Genomic DNA, 21,669 nt, shown 5'->3' on the forward strand with positions numbered 1-21,669 from the left:
GGGGCAGCCTGGTCCGGGGCAGACTGCACTCATAAACACATTAGGAAACATGGGTCTCTTAACTGAGGAAAAAGCTCATTTTCACTTCTCACCTGATGGAGAGTGGCAAGGGGTTAGTTAGCCTACCAAGGCACCAAACATAGTTTTTATTCTCTACCAGTGGGCTGCAACAATAAATATGAATAGCATTCAAACTGAACATTCTGGAAAGGCCCCAGTGTAAATCAGTAAGTGGCTTTTTCAGCCCACCATGTTTGGCCTCTCAAGGGTGAGCCCAAAGTGACAAGACTACCCAGCGTGCCTGTCTGACAGCCCGACTCTGTCTTCACATACGTGTCAACGGAATCAGTTCTTGTGGGCCCAGGACTTGGCTTGATTTCTTTTGCTGCCACAGCTGCTTCGCCCTCCTGTAAAAGCAGAAATGACAGAGGTTTAACATAGCATGCCGGTAAGACAAATTCTCCAGCAAAAGAGAAAAAAGGCGAAAGATCAAGAATTTGGATGACACATAACCCAAGGAATCTACCAAACACAGAAATGTGAGATGCTTCAGTTCAGCCACTCAAATGGAATGGTTTAAGTTTATCCTTCCCTCAACCTGCATGCCCAGTCAGGATTATAAATATCCAGACGAAGACGAGAAGGCCGGGCTCCTCTCATTCAGCACAGTCATCCTGACCCCGCATACAGGAAAGCTTATCTCCTCTCTCTCTCGTTGGCAGTTCCCTTCTCTACAAGTTAAGGTCACACACAGCTAATGACAATTCCACATACTTTTCCCACACACTCCTTCAAAATGCAAAATGTGGGACTTGCCTGGTGGTCTAGTGGTTAAGAATCTACCTGCCAGTGCAGGACACGGGTTCAATCCCCGGTCCGGAAAAATTCCACATGTTGCAGAGCAACTGGGCACAAGTACCACAACCCCTGAGCTCATGCACCTTCAGCTTATGATCCTCAACAAGAGAAGCCACGGCAATGAGAAGACTAGCTCCCACTCGCTGCAATTAGAGAAAACCCGTGCACAACCACAAAGACCCAGAGCAGCCAGAAATAAACGAATAAATCTTTAAAAATAAAAAAATAAAATGCAAAATGCTAGAACTTGCTGGAGCCACTTTGGAAAGAAGGCTGTCTTCTGTGGGCAAGGCTCACAGAGCAAAAGGCTGGCTCCCATTTGAAATTCATCTGCTTTTGGGGCCACTTAGGGAGCAGTGGGGGCTAAGACCACTTCAACGATTTGCAAGACATTTCTAGTCCAGTGAGCTAGTGGAAAAATACAGGGGTGGTTTTAGATAATTCTGTATGCGCACACTGTTCCTAAGTCTTGGGCAGTGTTTTTCTGTTCATAGGAGCAAGGCAAGAAAAACATATTTACACTAGAAATAACTGTCACTCATCAGTGAGGGAGAACATTATGGTAACCATGCACCCCAAAGAAAGAAGCCTCATTTGGAAACTTCTGATACGCTCCTTGGACTTCCTGAATTTTATCAGCTATTTGCAGAAGGTGAAAGCTCTTTGATCAACGTTTTCATAATCTTTGCTCGTGTGCAGAATGAGTGCTCTGACACGGTACTTCCTGATTAGTATTTTCTCTTGACTTCAGCCCCTATTCATCTAAAATTTCTGAGAGGCATGGGTGGCAGGGTTATTAACAGCCATTTTTCACTTCTGTTCATCTTTAGTGCAGCAAATAAATGAGAAAGTAAAGAGAGTCATGCTCATATCCAGAGTCAGACATATCCAGTAGTTGAGCTTTTTGTAAGGTGCACTTCACCCCGCCTCACCCCCACTTGTCTACATGTAGGGTTTTCTCTTCTAGAGACACAGTTAAGCTCTCTTCCTGTATCAGACGTGTGCTCTGACGAAGCTGGACCAACTGTACAGTGAAGGACTGGACTTTCCTGTGCTTGTCTCCCTCAATCTGTATTCCATTTTTTTTTTTCTAGTAGCAAAGAAGGAGGTTTCCCTTCTAGCAGGACTGCCCACACACCAGCTACCCGCTGACACATGCTTCGCATCAGAACAGGCCAGCCTGTGCTGCCACGCCCAGCTTGCTTCATTTGGGGCTGGACATAAAAGCCAGTCAGACAATGCTGGCTTCAGAATCTGTTCTCGGCGCTTCCCTAGCAGCTGCTGTTGGAGGGGAGGGAGAAGCCGGGTATTCCCTGGGGCTACAACCAGAGCACCTCTGCTCTTGCTTTTCTCCACTTCTTATTTTTAATATACCTACGTTCCTCATAAGACTTTGCCTGAAAAGAGGGTTCTATGATTAGTAAGTGGCGAGCCTTTTGATTTTACTGCATCTGATCATGATTCTGCTTACCTAAGTGAAATGCTGAACACAGCTTTGGAACCTGGGCTGAATAAGTTTATACCCTTTTTTTTTTTTAAATTTTAGGTCAGCTAAATTATTCAGGATGTACTGGGGAAAAAAAGGACTATCTCTTCAGTCATAAAAGGTAATCAGTATTTTCCATTTCAGCTGTGATAGCCACAAGTATGATGTTTTATATTTATGCTGACTACGCTGAAATTTCCCCACTGTTTGGCTTTCCCGTGTTGAAAGGAAGCGGTGATATTTCTAGCAGTTGTCCAGGTGAGGTTTTGTAACTTGCTTAAGACAAAACCAAAACCAATACACTTACAGCCATCCTGATTTCAACAAAGGAGTCTTCGGAGGAGCCGCTTGAGTTCAGCTTGAGTTGCAATTCAGACACGATGCCCAGCAGATCTGCCTTTTCAGCTTGGAGGCGTGCCACCTGGGTCTTCAGCTGTTCCACTTCTTGTTCCACTTCTGCCTTGGGGACCTTGGGGTCCCCAATGATGTCCTGGAAACAATGTGGAGCAAAGTGAACGAATGAATCAAGCCAAGGACTCAGCCATCAGACTCATGTGCCTCTATACCTACTGGTAAGACAGCTGTGCTTTACAGTAGGGAATTCTAGTTTTTCCTCGGCAATATATTTTGACATACCATTTAAAATGGAAAAATTTACTTTGTTGTGGCAAATAATAGGAAGTTAAAATAAACTCAAACAAGGAACGTTTCCTCAACATGCTGAAAGAAATAATCTGATTATCATGAAAATAACCAACCAGACTTTGGCAATGGTTGACTAGTAAACTGCAGCCCCAAATCCCAGAAAATAAAGATAAAGAACTGCCACAACTCAACCTCTTGCTTTTTTCCTTTTTCTCCTTCTACCCTCTCTCTCCTCATACTTGTCATTTCTCCTTAGAAGCCAAAGCATGAAGGGCATGACAGTACAGTGATAGCAAAACACAAGGAAAGGTCCAGAATCCTCCCAGGCATGTAGGTTGGTTGTTACAATATTCTATGCTGGTGCTTTAAGGTTGCTAAAGGTAAATCTGTTGAGAAAGAAGAAAACTGAAAATTCAGAGGCTGGTACCAAGCGTGGAAAATTAATTTTGGCCTCTATAAACATTAATGGGCTTCCTTTGATAAACTAATAAACATTAATATTTTCCTAATATCGAGTACCTGTTGTGTTCATCCTGTTGCAATTACCACATATGACAAAGTCATAAAAGAAAGAGCCTGCTGACATGTGTTGTTTTTACTTGGGAGAAGGGAGAACAGACTCTAGTCTGCACTCTGCTAATCAGAGCATGTGTTGCCTTGAGCAGATTCCCTAAATGTCTTGGCTTCAGTTTTCTTGGATCAGAAAGACTTGGTACCATGTGGTCTCTGTGGTCTCCTCCAGCTGTGACCTTCTTGGCCTCCTGATTTCTTCCCTCACGGTTCTTATGGACATGGCACCACCAGAAATATGTATACTTGAGATTACCAGAGGACTGCAACATTGAAAATTCACCCACCCACTCACACACACACATACATACACACACACACACACAAACACCCTCTGACAGATTTCATAAGGAATGGTAAACAGGCCCAAAGGCTCATAGTAGAACCAAAAAATTATCAGAAAGGCATGTGTATAAACCATAAACCAGCTAGTCTGTGAAGTGTTAAGAGAGTGAGGGCTAGGTAGTAATTGGCACATGGAAGTACCCCTCACACCAGTGGAATCGCGCTCTGCCTTCATCTGGACCATCCCCTTGCTAGGAAACTCTCACAGGCTTTAGGAAAAAGCAACTCATAAAACTGAAGAGTTAGGTCTGCAAGGAAAAGTTCAAAGCTTGTGCAATCTCTCCTGATAATGATTCAGACCACAGAAATATACATTTAAAGGCATAAAAATGAAAAAAAGGAAAGGTACTGCCTAGGCTGGAACCAGGAAGCAAGCAGGGAAGGGGAAGACCATGCCCTGTGAGAAACCTTCACATCCACCCTCTTGACCTTCCTGAGGACACTGAGTGGAATGGACTTCTAAAAACCATCTTTCCACAAAGGAAGGAAATAGAGTTTTAAACAAGTGTCTGAGGACCAGGGATATAAGGCGATGACTCTTGAGTCTCAGAAGTCAGGTTAATTTTCTTTTTTCCAATTGTGTGGATCTCTTCTTTATCCTTGGGCTTCCCTGGTGGCTCAGACAGTAAAGAATCTGCCTGCAATGCAGGAGACGCGTATTTGATTCCCATGAATCAATCAGGGATCAGGAAGATCCCCTGGAGAAGGGAATGGCAACCAACTCCAGTATTCTTGGGTGGAGAATTCCATGGAGCCTGGCCAGATAGAGGAGCTTACAGTGCATGGGGTTGCAAAGAGTCGGATACTGCTGAACGACTAACACTTAATTATCCTTGGGAAATTATGGATCTGCAAAACACCTTGTGAGGTGACACTTAAATTTCTCTTCATTTCACTGTTAAGGCTCTGTCCATCATCTTCCTGGACGAAACTTCCAGGGTTAATGTTCTCTGGGATCTCAAGCCCAACTAAATTATTTCTGTCTTTCATCACTTTTTGAGCACTTAGCATTGATTAGCCTTCGGGAAACAACAATTTCCCTTTTTCTGTGCTTCTATTGTCTTGGAAATGTGCCCAGGCTGATATGTCATCTTATAATACAAAACAAGTCTAATGACCTTTGCCTGGCAATCTGTAGTTAACAGTCAAAAAGGATTCTTTAGACATATGTATACCTATTGTGGCTTCCCAGTTGGCACTAGTGATAAAGAACCTGGCTGTCATTGCAGGAGATGTAAAAGATGTGGCTTCAATCCCTGGGGAAGATCCTCTGGAGAAGGAAATAGCAACCCACTCCAGTACTCTTGCCTACAGAATTCCATGGACAGAGGAGCCTGGCGAGCTACAGTCCACAGGGTCGCAAAGAGTCGGACAGGACTGAAGTGACTTCAGTTCAATTCAGTCGCTCAGTCGTGTCCGACTCGTTGCGACCCCATGGACTGCAGCACATCAGGCTTCCCTGTCCATCACCAACTCCTGGAGCTTGCTCAAACTCATGGCCATCGAGTCGGTGACTTACCACCGCACAAACCTATGGCTGATTCATACTGATGTATGCCAGAAACTAATACAATATTGTAAAGAAATTGTCCTTCAATTAAAAATAAATGGAAAAAAAAAAAAAAGGATTCTTTAGGGATCACCATGATGTCTGTGAAAAGTGAAGTCGATCAGTCATTTCCGACTCTTTGCGACCGCATGGACTATAGCCTACCAGGCTTCTCTGTCCATGGGATTTTCCAGGCAAGAGTACCGGCTGCTGCTAAGTCACTTCAGTCATGTCCAACTCTGTGCGACCCCATAGACGGCAGCCCACCAGGCTCCCCCGTTCCTGAGATTCTCCAGGCAAGAACACTGGAGTGGGTTGCCATTTCCTTCTCCAATGCATGAAAGTGAAAAGTAAAAATGAAGGCACTCAGTGGTGTCCAACTCTTAGCGACCCCATGGACTGCAGCCTACCAGGCTCCGCCGTCCATGGGATTTTACAGGCAAGAGTACTGGAGTGGTTGCCATTGCCTTCTCCAGGGGATCTTCCTGACCCAGGGATGGAACCCCGGTCTCCTGCATTGCAGGCAGATGCTTTACCCTCTGAGCCACCAGGTCTGTAATACAGTGAAATCAAGACAGAATCAGTCATATCTCAGCCTCACCCTGAGGATTGAAGGGCAGATCTCAGTGGAAACTCCCTGCTCCCTTCCCTGTGCCTCACAGAACACAGGGGCAACCCTAATGGCTTGAGGGGGTAGGGGAGGGGTGTCTGCAGAAGCAGCAGCAAAGACAGGTCAGCGTGAGTGAGTGAGTGAGTGAGAGGTCTTGAGAGCCTCAGTAAATCAGGAAGATGAGAGGCTAAATTACAAATAAACACCTCAAGTGGTCCATGAAACAAAAATTGAAAGAGAGGTGGGAGGGGCAAGTGGGGGCCTGGGAGGCACAGCTTGCGGAGAAAAAAACTGATGACCAAGGGTTTTGAAGAATCCTCAGTGTCTCTTTGTCCCAAGGACTCATTCCTGAGTCCTGCCTATAGTTTGCTTCAGCGGATCTTCTACACTGAAAGAAGCTGTCCAGAGCTCCAGCTTCCGATCTCAACTTCTTCCAATATTGGGACCTTTCTGGAAAACCTACAGGACTTTTCATTCACATCTTTGATACCCGTTCTCAAGGGTATCAAAGCACATTTCTCAGGTTCTTTGAGTTAGTGGAAACGTGGCAACCTTACAGCCTCATATCACACAATAATATTTGTCAAACCATTTTTCAAAAGTAAATGTAAAACACAAAGTAAGGAATCTATTGTAGATGGAGAGAAAGGACAAGGTCAGTAAGAAAATTCTGAGCGACAGATTTTAAAAATGTAATTCTATATCAAGGACTAAAGACCAACATTTGAATGGTTCCAGGCAGAGGTCTTTCTGTACTATGTATAACGAATACAAAATATTGATTTATAACCATAACACTTTTGACTATAATCAATAAAGTCAAAGTTTGACCCATTTCTTTTCTTCACCAGAGATTACACACGACCCTTAAAATTGCAACCAATCTTCTCATCACTCTTCTTTCAAGATAATGCAAGCATCTAGCCGGAACTGTGAGTTTTGATCTCGAAGTCTAGACAGGTAAGATCCCACTGCAAATATGAACATGATAAAATTACAACTGATCAATCCACTCACCTCGAATGCCCTTTCAGTTTTCCCTGTTAGCGTTCCGAGTTCTTGCTTCAGTTTTTCATTTTCAAGGCTCAGTGCCGTTAAACGCTCTTTGGCTTCTTTGCTCTGAGTCTCAAAATAAAGGCGTTCTTCCTTCTGCTTCTCTGTCCAAGCTGAAAGCTCCTCAAATCGCCCTTTCATAGCTTGATTATTTAGCTTCATGGCTTCTGCATGGGGTTTAGAGGGAGAGTGTTAAAACACCAAGGGACGGAACTTGGGGTCATGAAGAGAACCTCCCCATAGGTCACCTCACCACATAGCTGTGAACCTCAAAATGCCAGGGTTGGCCTGGGCTCCAGGGTCAGCTGGAAAGACTACATAGCAAAAAAATGAGTAGTTTCTGCTTTCAAACAGGACTAGGAGGTCTAATGTCACCGACTGCCCTCAAGAGTCTCAAGAATATAAAACTGATTTTATTGATTTATTTCAACAAAATGCCTATTAATAACTAGCTAGACTGAGGTCCATACTCCTGGATTCCAATACTGGTTCTGCCAAAAGCCATGGCTGGAGATATTAGAATCCTTTCTCTTAAGGTAATATTTAGAACTAATTCTGTAATAATAGCAGCCTTTTTATTTTTCCTTTTAAATTTAGGGCTAAATGTCATTCTGCCATTTCCCAGAAATACATAATTTTATTCTTACCTGTATCCAAAAGTAAACAATAGGAATAGCTTTAGCCTTGCTGTTGTTTAGTCACTAAGTCACGTCCAACTCTTTTGCTACTCAAAGGACTATAGCCTGCCAGGCTTCTCTATCCATGGGATTCTCCAGGCAAGAATACTGGAGTGGGTTGCCATTCCCTTCTCCAGGGGATCGTCCTGACCCGGGGATCAAACCCACGTCTCCTGCATTGGCAGGCGGATTCTTTACCACTGAGCCACCTGGGAAGCAGTTTTAGTCTTACTGAGAGCTAGTCCTGAGAAACGCTGGACTGGAAGAAATACAAGCTGGAATCAAGACTGCCGAAAGAAATATCAATAACCTCAGATATGCAGATGACACCACCCTTATGGCAGAAAGTGAAGAGGAACTAAAGAGCCTCTTGATGAAAGTGAAAGTGGAGAGTGAAAAAGTTGGCTTAAAGCTCAACATTCAGAAAACGAACATCATGGCATCCGGTCCCATCACTTCATGGGAAATAGATGGGGAAACAGTGTCAGACTTTATTTGTTTGGGCTCCAAAATCACTGCAGATGGCGACTGCAGCCATGAAATTAAAAGACGCTTACTCCTTGGAAGGAAAGTTATGACCAACCGAGATAGCATATTCAAAAGCGGAGACATTACTTTGCCAACAAAGGTCCGGCTAGTCAAGGCTATGGTTTTTCCTGTGGTCATGTATGGATGTGAGAGTTGGACTGTGAAGAAGGCTGAGTGCCGAAGAATTGATGCTCTTGAACTGCGGTGTTGGAAAAGACTCTTGAGAGTCCCTTGGACTGCAAGGAGATCCAACCAGTCCATTCTGAAGGAGATCAGCCCTGGGATTTCTTTGGAAGGAATGATGCTAAAGCTGAAACTCCAGTACTCTGGCCACCTCATGTGAAGAGTTGACTCATTGGAAGGGACTCTGATGCTGGGAGGGATTGGGGGCAGGAGGAGAAGGGGATGACAGAGGATGAGATGGCTGGATGGCATCACTGACTTGATGGACATGAGTCTCAGTGAACTCCGGGAGCTGGTGATGAACAGGAAGGCCGGGCATGCTGTGATTCATGGGGTCGCAAAGAGCTGGACACGACTGAGCGACTGAACTGAACTGAACTGAACTGAAGAGCTAGTCCTGTGCTCTATCTCTCCCCAGGGAACCAGGTGCAGAGAAAGGGATTCACCTACAAGCTATTACCAAAGGACTGTGTTCCCAAAGGCCGCGGGTGAATGGAGAAACATGGGGTTAGGTTTCGCTTACCTTTCAGCTGATGGTTCTCGATTAGAAGCTCTCTCATCTGCTGCAGCAGCTCATGTGGGGTGAACGTGTCCAGGTTTGGGTGAGCCAGATTGGGGGGTCCATTTCCTGTGGTTTCACTGGGGCTGTCCCCCTTCTCAGTCAGGCAGCTAAGTGGTTGGTGGGACATGGTAGCAGTTCCTATAGAAAAATCACAAACTGAAAATATAACCATCTCCCTCTGCATTGGGTCCCCAGGAGTCCACAAACCCATGTGCAAGTCCTAAGAAGTATTCTAGAAGGGGCTGACTTTCTTTCCCATTACATTTTGAGCAAGCTTGATTCTTCCATTCAAACAAGAAAGATACATCCTTGCTTCAGTCTGTATGTACATGTCTGTGCATAAGAATATATAAAGGAGTACAGAGAGGAGGTGGATGATGGAGGAGGAAGAGATGGGAATAATATCAAGATGGTAAGAAATCCTAATATGAAGTGTTCAAGAGGGTTTCTGTGTATGTATTTGTAGATGTGGGCAAAGTATTATGAAGTTGATTTTTTCCCAGAAAAATGTTTTAAGCTCAAATCTCCATATTTTGGGTGAACTATGGTATATGAATTATATCTCAATAATTAACTGTTACAGAATCTCCATATTTTATTTCTCATATTTTTGGCTAAGAGGAAGGGGAGAACTAACATATTTCAGATAATTACTATGTGCTCAATCATCACACCAGAGTGTCAAGGTCTAATCCTCACTAAAACTCAACTAGATGGGTATTTCCTGGGTGACAGAGCTGAATTCATGGAGCTCATCCAAGGTCACTTAATGAAAGGCACAATCGAGCATTAAGGATGATTCTAAAACCCAGCCCTCTCATACAATGAAGGTACCACTGAATATCTAGGCTTTCATAGTTTACTTTTGCAAATCACGCTAAAAAGACTAAGAAAATCTTGCTTAGTTGTTGCATATTCTGAGACTATTTTAAGCATATAATTTGTAAAGGGGTCACTGTGGCCACAAATAAAATGCAGGGTTAGTTGCTCAGCCGTGTCTGACTCTGCGACCCCAGGGACGGTAGCATGCCAGGCTCCTCTGTCCATGTGATTCTCCAGGCAAGACTACTGGAGTGTGTATGCCCTTCCCATAAATAAGATAGATGGGTATATCCCAACTGTATTTCTGTATGGCCTACCACACCTCAGCGAGCACAGAAATCAAAGACTGTGGGCAAATGTTTTCATTTCCACATTTCACAAAGATGATGATTCGTCTTTTCATGAGGCACTGCAGGGTCACTGGAAGCTGAGGGGAGAGAAGTGCTCTCTCATCTAGCACTGTGTCATAACCTCTGGGTGTGTGCTCTAGATGAGCGTGCGAGGCTGCCCCATTCAACTTACCCAAAGTTCAGATTCTACCTCATCCATGCATCCTGCACTACCAGCAATCTTAAACAAATAACTAAGGCTTCCAGAAGCCTTTTTCTTCCTACTTCTTAGCAATGAATTGCTTACAAACAGGTTACTTACTACTAACTTACATTGTCACTGTGTCCCAAGAACCACATCCTTGTAAATAGCTCCCACACGTGCCAAAGGAACCTGGCACTGCTGGCAGGAGGGCCAAGTACAAACGACTGTTTCTCTAAGAGACTACCAGGGACACTTTGGTTATGGTTTTTGTTAAGTTCCTCAATGTGTGAGGGGAGAAGCTGGGGAAAGTACCAGCTATTAGTGCTCGTAAGTGAATGCAACAAACCCTCGGAGGGCAGAGCACTGCTTCTTCCCCACTCTGGCAGGAGGCAATTCCTGGGCTCTCTGGAGCCCTCCCAGAACTGAGAGCCTACTGATCTGCTCTCGGTCTAAAGGCACCTATAGGATTAGAGACAGTGCAAGATACCTGTAGGATTAGAGACAGTGCCACTGCTGAGGGGAGAGCGGGCCCTGGCACTGACGGCCTGCTGACTTCTCTAGAGCAGCCAGCACAGGAAAGGCATCCTTGGAATTCTTTAATGAGGATGGCGATTCTATGAAGTGTTAAACATGGATAAAGCATTCTAAGTCTTTTGAAAGCAGCTGTGTTTTACATATCCTGATTATTAAGAAAGAGGTACACTGCCGAAGTGTGCTGTTTCTTGGCATGAGGTGACCAGAAGAGACTACTTTTGTTTTCCCCAATAAAATTATTTGGGTTATTTTGCATAAAATAATTTGGATGATAATAATTTGGAAAAAGCCAGTTTCTGGCTTTCCATAAAACTCACTTTTTCACAGAACTATGCTGGAGCTGAAATTTCATAAAAATGGGTTTTTACTAAATAAAAAGTGCTCCTATCTATTTTGCAGAGAATTCTAAATACCTGACAAAGGCAAAATCCTTGTAACATGTTTTATTCACTTGTCAATATTAAATTTCCTCAAATTTTCAAGGATTAGACTATACTTTTCAAAAGTAAAAGGAAACATTTAACAGATTAAAAAAAAGTATCTAAAGCAGAGGGAAAGATGAGGGGAGGGGATGCATGAACAGAAGGGAGGAGAGAGGAGGGAAGGGAAGGGGAAGAAGTACGGTTCCTTTAGATACTTTTCATCCTTGACTTTTTGTTATATCTCCACCAAGACTTGAGATACAACCATAACAATTAAAACCAGTTCTGCTTACCAACTTTCTGGTTGCCCAGGTTTTAATAGAGCATGAGGAAAAAAAACAAAACAAAAAACAGAGTTATAATAAGGGAGACAATACAAAAATAAACTGGAAGACACTAACCAGATGTGTGACCTTGAGAAGACCTCCTGCGATGGTTTACTGACTTGTCTAGCAAATGATGATCATTATGGTTGCTTTTGGCTCAAAAGAGCTGTAAAAAGTATTTTTAAGGTTCTATCAAGATCATGGTCTAGTTCCCACTGTTCTACACATATATCCCAGTACCCTCATGGTCATGCTACCCTCTCTCACTAATACAAATGCCTGTCCCAATTATAGTGAATTCTTTGTTATGCAGCATTGCTAGAAAAAAATTATTTGGTTATTTAAACATCATAGCAATAAGAAGTTAGCATAAATGCCAAACATAAGCATATAAATACTATAACCAAACTTTTGCTAAAAGCAATTTAATTGATTTTTGGTGACTCAAAGTGCATTTTATGATTTTAAATATTTGAGGGGCCATCATTAGAAGCTGTCACAATACAGTGTATATGTGTGATGTCTACTTGTAGAATGCCAGGTAGAGAAAGCTGAATTCTCTAAATGTTTAGCATCCCCTTGAACTATTTTCAATTGAGAAAATGCAGATAGGATTAAATCCTTAAATCCTTACATACAAACATCCTTAAAGGTAATGGAAACTGGACCTAAGCCATTTACTGCAAGGTTCTGCCTGCTTAGTAACTGAATTTCTCATAAAAACCCAACCAATCTGAATCAGAAATGCATCATTTCTAGGCAGAAGGGTGAATTAATAATTAAGCATGGATATGTCAAGATTTCACCAATGAGGAAGAATGGGAACCACCTGGAAGGTGGAAATCAAAAGCAAAATCTCTAGATTTTATTGCCAGATTCGCTATTTGAATTCCTGATTATAATAATCCTTCTTAATTCCAGAGGTCAAGTAATTATAGCAGTGACTTGGCTTTGTAGGCATGAGCTTGAATTGCATTCCTGAGTCGGTCTTAAAAATGACCCTGCCCAACTTCTTATTTGATGCAAGAATGTCCTGCTGGTTTCCATGGCAGATGGGCATATAGACCAGGCTTGAATGACTTCAACGACAGAAGAAATAGGCACATGACCTTAGCAGGCAACTGCCCATTCTATTCCAGGATGGCTGGTGACTGCCAGAGTCATTTTGTATCCAACAAAAATCTGCCTTATACTGACTTCCACCCACTGGACTTTGGACTAGCAAGAATAATACAGAATAAACCCATGCCCTTACCCTGGTGTGGCTGATTCTCTGAATTTGCTAAGTACTCCCAGGTTTACCCCTCACACGCAAAAATTAGTTTTAAACAGTGAAAACCTATTTCCTGACCGTAGAGAATAGTTGGCTATTGGCAGATTCGGGCTTGGCTTTTCAAGGGGATTGAGTAACATTCTAAGATTGCACCAACAAAATTCTTCACAATCCTGGAAAAAGAACTCAAAGTACACACCCTATTACGGGGCAAAAGAGGCCTTACCTTTTATGCCAGAAATGGCAGTCTGACTTTTGGACATACAGAAAATGGAAAAAGACTTAGCCTCATCTACCAGGGCAGGAGCTACACTTGATGACTCCTATTTCCTCTTCCCTCGAATCTAAAGGGTCACCCAGTCCTGTCACTCCCACTTCCTCTCAATCTCCACCAGCTTAGGTCAGGTTCTCTTGTCTTATCTGGCCTACAGCAATGTTGTCTTCCATAGAGGAAAGGGCTTTTGTCTATTCTGTTCACTGCACTGTCTCTAGCACCCAGAACATTCCTAGAAACATATGGGGGTTCAACAAATAGATGCTGATCAATTTACATAGCTTCCTCCATTGTCTGACTCATCTCTTTCCATTGCAGCCCCAGTACCTCCATGGTTTCTTCCCCAGCATAAGAGCATCCTCCTACTTTTACCCTTCCCATACAGACAGAGCTCCAGCTCCCGAGCAAAGCAAACACGGCTTTTCAGAGTCTGGCCCCCACTTACCCACCAGTACCATCTCCTGTCACCAACACCACTCATGCCTGGGGCACATTAAAGAGTTCACAGTTTCTGGCCTTCTTTTGCTTTTCTATCCTTCCTCGAGATGCCTAGACTTGCTATTACCCTGGCAAACGTCTACTGGACAGTTTAACGTCCAGCTCAAATAGCTGTCTTATGTAAAAAGACCTACACTTTCCTCTGAGTACCCAGTAGTGCTTTATGTATTTCAGTCGCTTGGTTCTTTTATGCAAAGTACTGTATTATCCCATGCCAGTCAACTTTCCCATCAAACCTAAGTCAAGGTGTTTATTGTTCCTAGAGACTGACACACCGAGAGCAGGCTCTCAGTAAACATTTGTTGAAATCAAATGAAACTATCAAGTTATGAAGTAAAAGCCTTACACTTGTAAAACACTTTCTGCTCAGTAGGCAACAAATCCAACATAACTAGTATTACGAGTTTTTCCTACAGTTTTTCAATGGCACTCATTTCCAGATTCTTGAACTAAACTTATTTTGAAAATTACTATTTTAAAAACATCACTACAAAGGTATCTGGGCGTCATTTCATAACACGTATTTCATCACTCAACCCATATATACATATGTCAAAATGAAAAAGAAAACTTAATTTTTTTTCTGAGTGAAACAGATTTTATTTTCAAAACACAGTTTAATTTCCCTCTTTTCCTTTGAATTTACTATTCCATAAATTCCAAAGAACATACCAAACACTCCAAGTCTTTATAAAATTCAGAAAGAGTGAGGCTGGGAGAAGAGAAGACACCTGTGCCTCTACCTAAGGTGGGGGATCGCATGGGAAGGTAAAACAATGACCAGTTCCTTTCAAAAATACAGTCTGATTTTGTTTTTTTTTTTTTTTTTTTGGTGTTTAGTCAGAGTCCACAGCATAATATGCAACTTGTGGTCAATTACCAAAAAAGAAAAAAAAAATACTACACCTGGCCAGTCCCTTCCAAACTGGGCCTATCTTGGAGTTGGGGGAGGTGGCCAGGGCCCCCTTGCTCTTCTCTCCTTCAGTCAAGGAGCAAGCATGAAAGGTTCTTCTGTTAATAATTGTTTAGTATTTCCCAGGCAAGGATACTGGAGTGGGTTACCATTTCCTTCCCCAGAAACCTGCATCTCCTGCATTGCAGGAGGATTCTTTACCACGGAGCCACCACGGAAACCCATTGCTAATAGTGACGCTTGCTTAACCAGATCGATCCTAGGCTTTTGATGTTCAAAGTTTCGGTTTCCCACTTCAACCTTACGCAGTTCTGTGGCACATAATTTCCAACAACAGTTTTCCTGGAGGAGGAAGGAGCCTAGCTGGAACCTGAGTTACATTTTCTCTTAGTGATGCTTACTGCCTACTGCTTACACAACAGAAACAACCCCTCTGAGATTCTCGCCTCAGCAAATATTCATATTCTCTACGTATGTATCTATACCTACACACACAAACACACACACAAGCTCCCCCAGACACAACGGTTTATGAAGATTCCTTTCAGCTGTTCAGTAATCCCATCACCTTAGAGAGCGGCCACTGGCTCTTCAGTGTACTGGGTCTTCTCGTGGAGCTAGTTTTTACGTCTCTCGAAGGTGTGTCCTTAACCCCTTCTCTTATAATGAAGAACCGGCTGTATAATCATCCCCAATCTGCGGAAGCATGTCACCCTTAAACCACCTTCATGACCTACAGAGGAAGTCACCTGCGGCCAGCCTGGCGGGTAAAAAAGGGGGAAGGGCACTTTGGGATGGACGCCCCTGCTGCCCTTTGGCACCAGGTCAAGATCGCCAGGGCCTGGAAACCCTCCTAGCAAGCGCCGCCGTCCCACTGGAGGAGACGCCCCACCCCTCGCCACCCATGTCCCTACCGGCTCCGGGTCGCAGGGAAGGGGGCTTCGGAACAGCTTCCAGGGCGGAAAGGGAGACCCTGCCCGCCCCCCGGCCCTAGCTCACCGGCGCCCGGGCTCCGGCCTCCCTCGGGTCACTGCTTCCTCGGCATGATGCCCGCTGGGAGAGGGCTCCGGACCCAGAGGCAGACGCCAAGCAGGAGACCCGCCGGGGCAGCGGCGGGGGTTGGGGAGCTTTAGGTTGATTTGCGGCCTCGCGACCCCGCCCAGCGCTGCTCAGCTGACCGCCGCGCCAGCCTACTCATCTCCACCCGGGAATTTCCCAGGCCCCGCCCATCAGGCCCTGCCCCTCAGGCCCCGCCCTTCGGTAGGCCAACCCCGTAGGCCCCGCCCCAGCGCTCCGCCCCTCCTTTTTCCTCCACCAGCCCGTGGTCAAGGCCCCGAGCCGGGTTAATGCAGACTGCGCCAAGGTGTTAGTGTGACGGCCGTGAAGGACGGGGTTAATTAAAGCAAACTGTTAAGTAAATGAAGTGTGAGCAATCGGTCGTCGTCGAAGAAAGTCCTTTTAGAAGTCGAGCCACAGGGGGTCGCTGCATCCCACAGAAAGAGGGAGATGAACCCTCAGTCTCTTGTTAAAGGGCTTACATTTAGATACAGTTAATTGAGCACGCACTGCTTTCCACCCGATTTTGCCCTTGAAACAGACTTTTAATTAAAAACACAGAGCCAGCAGGATTTTTCTGAGGCTTTTGTTGCCGGGGAACAGGCCAACCGTTGACACACAGAGGCTTCAAATGCTCCAGACAGGTGGGATTCCTGGATTAACCTGGATTGTATCTGAAAAGCAGTGGTACTGATTTACTGAACTAGAGGAGGGTGGATGCCTCTGGACACGACAGAGTGAAATGGGAGGAAACAAGACACAGAAAGAGGGAGAGCCGCCCTGGTTTGCAAACTAAACACTGCAAGAAGGGATTAGCAAGGGCGCAGACACAGGCGTCTGATCCCAAGGTCAGGGTCTGGGCCAAGCCAGTGCGGCCGGTTCTCCCGGTAATAGGCCCCCGGTGTAAGATAAGAAAACAAAAATTAAGGGAGAGAGGGCCTAGGGGCAGGTTTGTGCCGAAGACCAAGAAGGACATCACAAGAGAGAACTTAATTTATGAATGAAGTGGCTGACGCCGCTTAAATCAGCGGGATGCCAAGCACATTGATGCACATCGAAGCTGCTCTCTGGTTAGAAACGAAAAAAAAAAAAAAAAAAAAAAACCCAGACAAAAAAAACCCCTACACACAACCCTAATCCAAATAGAAAAAAGGGAAACGCGCCCTCTCCTGGTATCCTGAAGGATTCAACTCCTCTATTTAGAGATTCAACTCCTCTATTTAGACGGCCTGCTCCAGGCCAGCTCTTCTTACCCGGCCCTTAACACCATCCTGAGATTTAACCTCCTGCTCAAGGTAGAAAGAAAGTAAAGTCGCTCCGTCGTGTCAGACTCTTTGAGACCATGTGGACTGTAGCCTACCAGGCCCCTCCGTACATGGGATTCTCCAGGCAAGAATACTAGAGTGGGTTGCCATTCCCGTCTCCAGGGGATCTTTCTGACCCAGGGATTGAACCCAGGTCTCCCACATTGCAGGCAGATGCTTTACCCTCTGAGCTACCAGAGAAGCCCACTCAAGGTAGAGAGGACAAGCAAATCAGGGCCTGCCCCACACCCAGTTCCAGTCCCTCCTGGGCTTGTTAGGGGCAAGTCAACTCTGCTGCCTTACTTCCATTATTTTAAATAGAATCCATCTGCAATGCAGGAATCCCAGGTTTGATCCCTGGGTGAGGAAGATCCCTTGGAGAAGGAAATGGCAACCCACTCCAGTATTCTTGCCAGGAAAATCCATGGACAAAAGGAGCCTGGTGGGCTACTGTCCATGGGCTCCCAAAAAGTCCACACAACTTGGCAACTAAACCACCAAGGAGAGAGAAAATGAGTATCAGAGAATCTAATACTCATTAGAGGGGCAGGGGGGAGATGGGATGGTTGGGGAATGGCTGGTGGGGGTCGGTGTTATACACAAGACTGTCCCTAGTTGTGGAGTGCGAAGGTTGGGAGTGGATGAGTTTCTGGTAGGAAAACTGATCAGAACCACTTGTTTCAGAAACATTGAGCATTCCCACCACATCATAGTTGTGTGACCCTGGACAAGCTACCTAATCTTGCTGTGCTTCATTCTCTTTATCTGTAAAATGGGGCCTCTAATACAGATCCTAAATTCCAAAGATCTCAGAATTCAATGCCTTCCCCAGTTCTTTTGGTGGCAAAACTGACCCAAACTAATGTAAAGTTACTGTCTATATTTGCACCACTTGATATGATTGTTTCATTGAAGGCACCTTATTTAGTTTATATGAGATCTGTTTTGGAGCCTCTTGGGGAAATTATGTTTTGTAAATTACATGCACCTTATTACCTTGTAAAGTCCAAAAAATTCTGGGTTCAGGAACAGCTTGTGCCAAGGGCTTTAAATAAAGGATTTGGATACACAGAGCTTACTGCCTAATGTCACTGTGAGGATTAAGAGATAATACATGTAAAACACTAAGAACCATGCCTGATGCACAATGTGAGTTGCTATTCTTACTGCTGGGGTTAGAACCAACTCTGTTTCTTAGCCTAAGTAGTTCAGAGGGGTGCCTCCTTCCTCTCTCATGCTTCTGTAAGTAGATAGAATCTAAGTGCAGCTAAGAAAACTGAAATTATGATATGCTTTCCGCTGTTCACTGATGTGGTTTTGTGGTAGGTGAATGCAAAGCAGTGTGGTAGACTATTTAGCGAGATACTCATTTGTTTCATGCTTTCGGTGCCCCTCCTTTTTTTTTTTTTTGAGAAGGCAGCTAATCACTTTGTGTTTCCTGTCATAGGAGTGTTTGCAAGATCAACCTTTCTCTTGTCTTTAGAGAAAGCCCAACCCCAGTAAATACATCATCTACCCCAGGTGTCCTGGAGGTAGAGTGCAGAGAACCCAGGTGCGGGGGGGGGGGAGGGGGGGCTTTCATGGCAGTTGAGAGGAAGAGTGAGTCCCCCAGAGTGGGAGTTGGGTGGAGGCTGGTCGTCTCCTGAGCATCAAAGAGTGACGCCTCAACCTCTACACTATTAGGACCATAGCCAGCTCTGGGAGTGACACAGCTGATGAGGCATCTGTTGGACCCTGGAAACTGGGTCCACAGTTCACAGTCTGGGTCACAGCTTCAGCAGGCTCTGGAATCCAGGCTTGTTACTGGAAATAACAGAGTGACCTGCCTTCTCCTTAGTAGAAGCTTTACGGTAGATGGTGAGGGTACCAGCATCAATGGGCTGATCAAGTTAACGTGGGCTGAAGAATAACTGGCCTGAACTCCAGTGGATACCAAAAGCCCTCTTGGATTGTTCCATGACCCCATGAAAGGAGAGCCTTCACTCAAGGCCTCCAAGATGTTCAAGAGTGGATTTTCCTACACTCCTACAGGGCCAGGACTGGCTGGAGAGGAAGTAAAGATATATTATATTTTAATGCACATCTGAGCTAGTGGTAGAAAAATATACACACTTGGGAACCAGATCCAAAGACTATCTAAATTATGATCTCCCTATACCGTGATTCCATATATATGAAATGTCAAGAAAGGGGTAGCATAGACACAAAGCAGACTTGTGGTTGCCTGGGGCTGGGAGTAGCTTTGACTGCAAATGAGCTTGAGGAGATTTTGGAGAGTTGATGGAAATATTCTAAAACTGGGTTGATGAATGCAAAGATTGGTAATGAGGATTGCACAGCTCTATTAGAATAAACATGATTGAATTGTACACTTACAATGGGTGAATTTTAAGGCATGTAATCCTAAAGGAAATCAACCCTGAATACTCATTGGAAGGACTGATGCTGAAGCTGAAACTCCAATACTTTGGCCACCTGATGCAAAAAGCCAACTCATTGAAAATACCCTCATGCTGGGAAAGATTGAAGGCAGGAGGAGAAGGGGCGACAGAGGATGAGATGGTTGGATGGCATCATTGACTCAATGAACATGAGTTTGAGCAGACTCTATGAGATAGTGAAGGACAAGGAAGCCTGCTGTGCTGCAGTCCATGGGGTCGCAGAGTCGGACATAAGAGACTGAACAATAACAAGTTATATCTTAACACAGCTGCAAAAATAGCGCCAAGGGAATTCTTTGGTGATCCAGTGGTTAGGACTCTGATTTCACTGCTGAGGGCTTGAGTTGGGTCCCTGGTTGGGGGAACTAAGATCCCACAGCTGTGTGGTGTGGCCAAAAACAAATGAAAAAACAACCCACTGAAAATAATGCCAGAAGTAAATCATCGTGCTGTCTGGTAAAGTGTATACCCCTTCTGCTGTTGGGCCAGCATTGTAATGGCCACATCAGTCATCTACTGTGTAACTGAGCTGAGTCTGCATTTTGTTTGAGCTTTAGTTAGACTCAGTTCACCATTGGCTCCAAATATCCTGAGAATGAGTTCCTCAAAAAGTTCAACAGAATTAGCACGTGACCCAACAATTCCACTCCCAGGTATATACCCTGAAGAACTGGAAACAGGGATTCAAACAAGTGCATGTAAATGCCTCTAATAGGTTGCTTTCCTCTTATTGATACCTGGCATTGCAGTGTCTCCCAGGATGAGAAGTGAGGCTTCTGTTCATCAGAGCATCCTCAGACAAGCATCTGGATACCAAGGCCAATGGCTCTGCTTTTGAAGAGCCAGAGCAAGTGTGTGTGTGGGGGGGGGTCTACACTTCCTTCCTCTCTTTTGCCTCACAGCTCTAAACTTTGAAATAGTCAACTCCCTGGGAAGAAGCTGAGGGTTTATCTTTTAGATGATCTTCAGTCCTCTGTGAACACTGAATAAGAAGACCATAGTTCAGTTCAGTTCAGTTGCTCAGTCGTGTCTGACTCTTTGCGACCCCATGGACTGCAGCATGCCAGGCTTCTCTGTCCATCATCAACTCCTGGAGCTTGCTCAAACTCGTGTCCATCGAGTTAGTGATGCCATCCAACCATATTGTTCTCTGTTGTCCTCTTTTCCTCCTGCCTTCAGTCTTTCCCAGCATCAGGGTCTTTTCCAATGAGTCAGTTCTTCACATGAGGTGGCCAAAGTATTGGAGTTTCAGCTTCAGCATCAGTCTTTCCAATGAATGCTGCTGCTGCTGCTGCTGCTAAGTCACTTTCAGTCGTGTCCAACTCTGTGCGACCCCAGAGACAGCAGCCCAACAGGCTCCCCTGTCTCTGGGATTCTCCAGGCAAGAACACTGGAGTGGGTTGCCATTTCCTTCTCCAATGCATAAAAGTGAAAAGTGAAAGTGAAGTCGCTCAGTTGTGTCCGACTCCTAGCAACCCCACGGACTGCAGCCTACCAGGCTCCTCAGTCCATGGGATTTTCCAGGCAAGAGTACTGGAGTGGGGTGCCATTGCCTTCTCCATTCCAATGAATATTCAGGACTTATTTCCTTTAGGATTGACTGGTTTGATCTCCTTGCAGTCCAAGGGCCTTGAAGAGTCTTCTTCAACACTGATGAAGAAGATCATTGATGTTCAAAATGTTCATCATTGAACATTTTGAACTGTGTTCATCAACATGATGAATCTTGATGCTCAAAAGCATCAATTCTTTGGCACTCAGCTATCTTTATAGTCCAACTCTCACATCCATACATGGGTACTGGAAAAGCCATAGCTTTGACTAGATGGACCTTTGCTGGCAAAGTAATGTCTCTGCTTTTTAATATGCTGTCCTTGTCTAACTCAGTGAAACTATGAGCCATGCTGTGTAGGGCCACCCAAGACAGACTGGTCATAGTGGAGAGTTCTGACAAAACGCGGTCCACTGGAGAAGGGAATGGCAAACCACTTGAGTATTCTTGCTTTGAGAACCCCATGAACAATATGAAAAGGCAGAAAGATATGACACTGAAAGATGAACTCCCCAGGTCAATAGGTGCCCAATATGCTACTGGAGAAAAGTGGAGAAATAACTCCAGAAATAATGAAGAGACAGAGCCAAAATGAAAACAGCACCCAGTTGTGGATGTGACTGGTGATGGTCTGCTGCTGCAAAGAACAATATT

At 44.6% G+C, this 21,669-nt stretch overlaps 1 protein-coding gene across 5 annotated transcripts in view; it reads right to left on the minus strand.

The window, feature by feature from the left end:
* The window catches only part of OPTN (optineurin), a 40,278-nt gene extending 24,390 nt beyond the window's left edge, over window positions 1-15,888 (minus strand). The window contains exons 1-6 of one of the 5 annotated variants that reach the window (XM_027559924.1): window positions 15,662-15,879; window positions 11,672-11,678; window positions 9,028-9,204; window positions 7,081-7,283; window positions 2,652-2,834; window positions 334-407 (exon numbers count right to left, since the gene is read on the minus strand). In XM_027559924.1, coding sequence (XP_027415725.1) covers window positions 334-407; window positions 2,652-2,834; window positions 7,081-7,283; window positions 9,028-9,193 — 626 coding nt within the window. In that variant the 5' untranslated portion in view covers window positions 9,194-9,204; window positions 11,672-11,678; window positions 15,662-15,879. Of the gene's footprint in view, window positions 1-333; window positions 408-2,651; window positions 2,835-7,080; window positions 7,284-9,027; window positions 9,205-11,671; window positions 11,679-11,779; window positions 11,871-15,230; window positions 15,395-15,661 lie in introns of those variants that run through there. The other 4 variants (XM_027559925.1, XM_027559928.1, XM_027559923.1 and 1 more) reach the window with 4 other exon arrangements.
* Between the last annotated feature and the right edge of the window lie 5,781 nt (window positions 15,889-21,669).

This window comes from Bos indicus x Bos taurus, chromosome 13 (genome assembly GCF_003369695.1).
Source record: "Bos indicus x Bos taurus breed Angus x Brahman F1 hybrid chromosome 13, Bos_hybrid_MaternalHap_v2.0, whole genome shotgun sequence".
Lineage (NCBI taxonomy): Eukaryota > Metazoa > Chordata > Mammalia > Artiodactyla > Bovidae > Bos > Bos indicus x Bos taurus.